This window comes from Phoenix dactylifera, chromosome 5 (assembly GCF_009389715.1).
Source record: "Phoenix dactylifera cultivar Barhee BC4 chromosome 5, palm_55x_up_171113_PBpolish2nd_filt_p, whole genome shotgun sequence".
NCBI classification, from domain to species: domain Eukaryota; kingdom Viridiplantae; phylum Streptophyta; class Magnoliopsida; order Arecales; family Arecaceae; genus Phoenix; species Phoenix dactylifera.
Window position 1 is genome coordinate 16,332,533 of NC_052396.1, and position 3,692 is coordinate 16,336,224.

At 41.7% G+C, this 3,692-nt stretch overlaps 1 protein-coding gene across 1 annotated transcript; it reads left to right on the forward strand.

Annotated features, from left to right (window-relative positions):
- The first annotated feature begins 1,023 nt into the window (after window positions 1-1,023).
- LOC103698737 (RING-H2 finger protein ATL8-like) lies at window positions 1,024-1,905 on the forward strand. The gene has a single exon (XM_008780786.4). The coding sequence runs from the start codon at window positions 1,103-1,105 to the stop codon at window positions 1,700-1,702; it is 600 nt and encodes a 199-aa protein (XP_008779008.1). The 5' UTR covers window positions 1,024-1,102; the 3' UTR covers window positions 1,703-1,905.
- Window positions 1,906-3,692: the final 1,787 nt, after the last annotated feature.

Here is a 3,692-nt window from a genome sequence, read left to right on the forward strand (position 1 = left end):
TCAGGTCAAAGCCAGTGTCGGAGTATCGATCGAAGCCGTTCCTCCACTGTCCAATGCAAACTCAAAAGTACTCGATGTTGGAAACATCGTTGGTTGAGTGCAGTGGCTATCTGACCACTGTCACAGAGGCATGAGCCCATCCAATCTCTCCAATCCGAATGGCAAGCGAGCCGAGATCTCCAATAATCCTATCAACTCAGCAATTGGATCAGACCGGTTCTCAGTGGCAACAGTCACAAGCACATGCATCCTTTTCATCTAAGAGTGAAGTAGCAATTGGCTTCCAATTTCTCGAAGATGCATTCAACCTTTATAGGTTGTGTCTAACATTTAACTAGGTCTAGTAGTGTAATGCGTCTACAGCTAATTGTTACTATCCTAGTTAAGGATAGAAGCTAGTGAATTAATCTAATTTTGTGCATATTTGAGATGATATACTATTGAATACTAACTAGATAGCTATGCTGCATTATGCTAATTCACTACCAGTACCCCGCACCTGAGAGAATGCTCCTGGAGAAGGTCATGAAATCAAATCCCAAATATTACTCAAAAAAAAATGTTTAGTGCTGATTCACAAACTATAAAGTCATGTTCTGTTCAAAGTTGGATCAGTGTATGGAACTAACTTCTACTCTGTCGCCAATTAAAGCTATAAAACTGTCCAATTAGTCACCAAAAAAACAAAAAGGTACAATTAATAGTAGCTTGCAAAGTATTACTTGTACGGGCCACAGCATCATACACCATCCACGTCTCCATCAGATCACCGGGCCCACTAGTGTGATCAAACGTGTACCCGCACCTTTCGTTCAGGTACCACCACGTGCAAGCTTCCGGTGTGGACCCAATCCCCACTTCCAACAGGCCAGCCCTCCACGTCATCATCGTCATTGATATCCTTTCAGGAGGGCATTGTCGTCATCCAAAGAGTCGGCCGTGGGCTTCTCGTTATTTACGCCCAAAGGCAGGGGCTTTTTCATTGACTGCATTAGTTTTTTATTTTAAGTTAATTCCGTTCTTGCGTTCCTATGTAAACGAGTCCCCATCTCAAGTTCCGACCTCCCCCTGTTATCCCCTCGCTCTTTCTCTCTCTCTCGTTATGCCTCCGGCGGCTAGATTTCTTCAGACGAACTCCGGATACCTCCCGGTGGCGGAGCCGCCGGATCCCCTGGCAGTGGACTCTGACGTGGTGGTGGTCCTGGCGGCGCTTCTCTGTGCCCTGGTCTGCGTGCTAGGTCTAGCCCTGGTGGCGCGCTGCGCCTGGCTGCGGCGGCCATCCGGCGACCCATCCGACTTGGGCGGCAGCGGGGCACCATCGCGTCCACCTCCGGACAAGGGGCTGAAGAAGAAGGCACTCCGCTCCCTCCCGAAGCTCTCCTACGACGGCGCAATCGCCGTCCCCGGCGGGAGGCTCGCCGACTGCCCGATCTGTCTCGCCGAGTTCGTGGAGGGCGACGAGATCCGCATCCTCCCGCCGTGTGGCCACGGTTTCCACGTTGCGTGCGTCGACACGTGGCTGGGTTCCCACTCCTCCTGCCCCTCCTGCCGCCGGATTCTCGTCGTCGCCGCTGGCGCCCCTTCGTGGTGCCGCCGCTGCGGGGCGAGCTCAGACACCGCTGCCTCCTCGTCCGCGGCGGCGGAGGAGGAGGGCGGCGGCAAGGCCAGGGAGGACGGTGACGCCAACAGGTTCCTTCCCTGAGTTCCGCCTTCCTCTCATTACTTTCTTTATCAAAAAGAATTGTAGTTATTCCCCCAGGTTTGTTGTTTGGAATTTAGAGTGGTGGTGGGATTAGAAATTTAGAAGCTGAAATGATGTTGATTGTTATTGTATGTTAGGATTGCTGTATAAAATGAGTAGAATTTAAGGATTAACAAAAAAGTTACAAGAAAGAGTTCAAGTGAAGCTACCGTGGTATACCCAAAAAAATAAAAAAAAAAATGCTACTGAGTGATTTCTTTCTTAAAAAAGTTTTTCGGCAGAAAATTGTGCTAAGATTGTAAAAAGAGTAATTTTTAATATTTTAATAATATGAAAAGACGGGTTTGTTCTTGCGAAGTGGTTAGGGCTTAGGCTTTATTACCCGAGAGGGAGAGGGAAGTGGCGGGGCACTCACATGTGACGACCGATTCCTCATTTTGGCTTTGGTTTTCGTTTTCGGCAGGGTTTGGGTTGGGAAAGGAAGGGACAGTTTGGGATTCACGTGAAGTCTTGAAAAGGAGAAGTAGTGGATGCACGGTTTCCCACCAGATTGGTCTTTTGGGAAGCTGAAGAGGGGAACAGGGCGAGGGCTCTGAACGGATGGGTTGATATTGCTGATCTGCCCATGGTGCCAAAATATAGATGATTAATTATCATTACCAGCGATCATTAATGGATAGAAGTAAAAAAAGATGCCAACTCACATACGAACTATTTTTCAAACATATGAGAACTGAAGAAAGAGAGAGAGAGTAATTTAGAAAATATCATACTAAAGTATATATGCGTATTATTTTTGGCATCGCTACAATGAAAAAGATTTTGTATGCCAATATTATTTAAAGTGAGATTTCAGGTTCAACTATGAGTAAAAAAGAGCAGCTCCAGTGTCTCGCCATTCAAGTACCCGGAAGCATCACGTTCAAGCGTAACATCATGTGCTATATCATTAAACAAAAATATCTTATTATATTAGTATAGCATAGTCAATAAAATAGTAATATAAATAATCTTGTCCATTTTCAAGACATGGATCAGTTTTTGAAAGAATGGTAGGAACAATTGGTTAAATGATAATGATTTGTTTATATTGGAGGTGCTACAATTGTTAATTGTTGTTCAATGGTAAACGGTGATAGGCGTTTATTATGTGGATCCATTTTTGTTTCCGTTTTGGTGCTGATATTTAGAGAATCATCAATGAATTTTATTGCCGCCATTGTACCAAGAGCATGAAAGGACCAAATAGCTAGCTTAACGTTTAGTTCGTAGTTGGCCGTTAGTAACGGGACATCTATAATGTTCATTAAGGGGTAATTAAATATTCAAAAGCAAAATTCATTGGGAATTATGGATAATAAAAGATAATGAAAAATGCAACAATGTAAGATACCTTGCTGGGTGACTCCAATATTGATATTAGATAAATAAATAAATAAATAAGTAAATAAATAAATGAATGAATCATGAATGAATGAGCGAATAATTTGTTATTCTTTCACACCTTTCATTAACAAAACTAACTAGGGCCTATTTGGATGTCTAGAATTTATTTTTTTAGGTTAAATTCATGATGGAATGTGGATTTTGATCCTATAGAATTATACATAAAATTCTATTGAGAGAAAAAAATCCCATGTAACTAATCCTATTTTATGTTTGGATAAAAAAATAAGGATTTCCTCCCTCTCCTCTTTCATCTTCCTTCCTCCTCTTTCTACCTTTTTTTTATCAGTTTCAAATGTTTCCCGTAGTTGATAGATGACTTGATTTTACATAATTTGAAGTATAAAAATTATTGCGTGGGTTATATGGAAGAAAAATATGAGCTGAAAATAAAATTTAATTTGCTAATTACTGGAAAGTCTTTAAAATTGTTTGACTTAATAAAAAAGATCTTTAAATTTTAAAATATTCTTTTAAGTTTAGACTTTTATTTCTATTTTTAAAATACCCTTCACTAAGCTAAGATATTGTTATTTCACTTTTT

Bases quoted from the DNA above. Each gene is read 5' to 3' on its own strand.
- LOC103698737 (XM_008780786.4), top strand. From the start codon at position 1,103: ATGCCTCCGGCGGCTAGATTTCTTCAGACGAACTCCGGATACCTCCCG.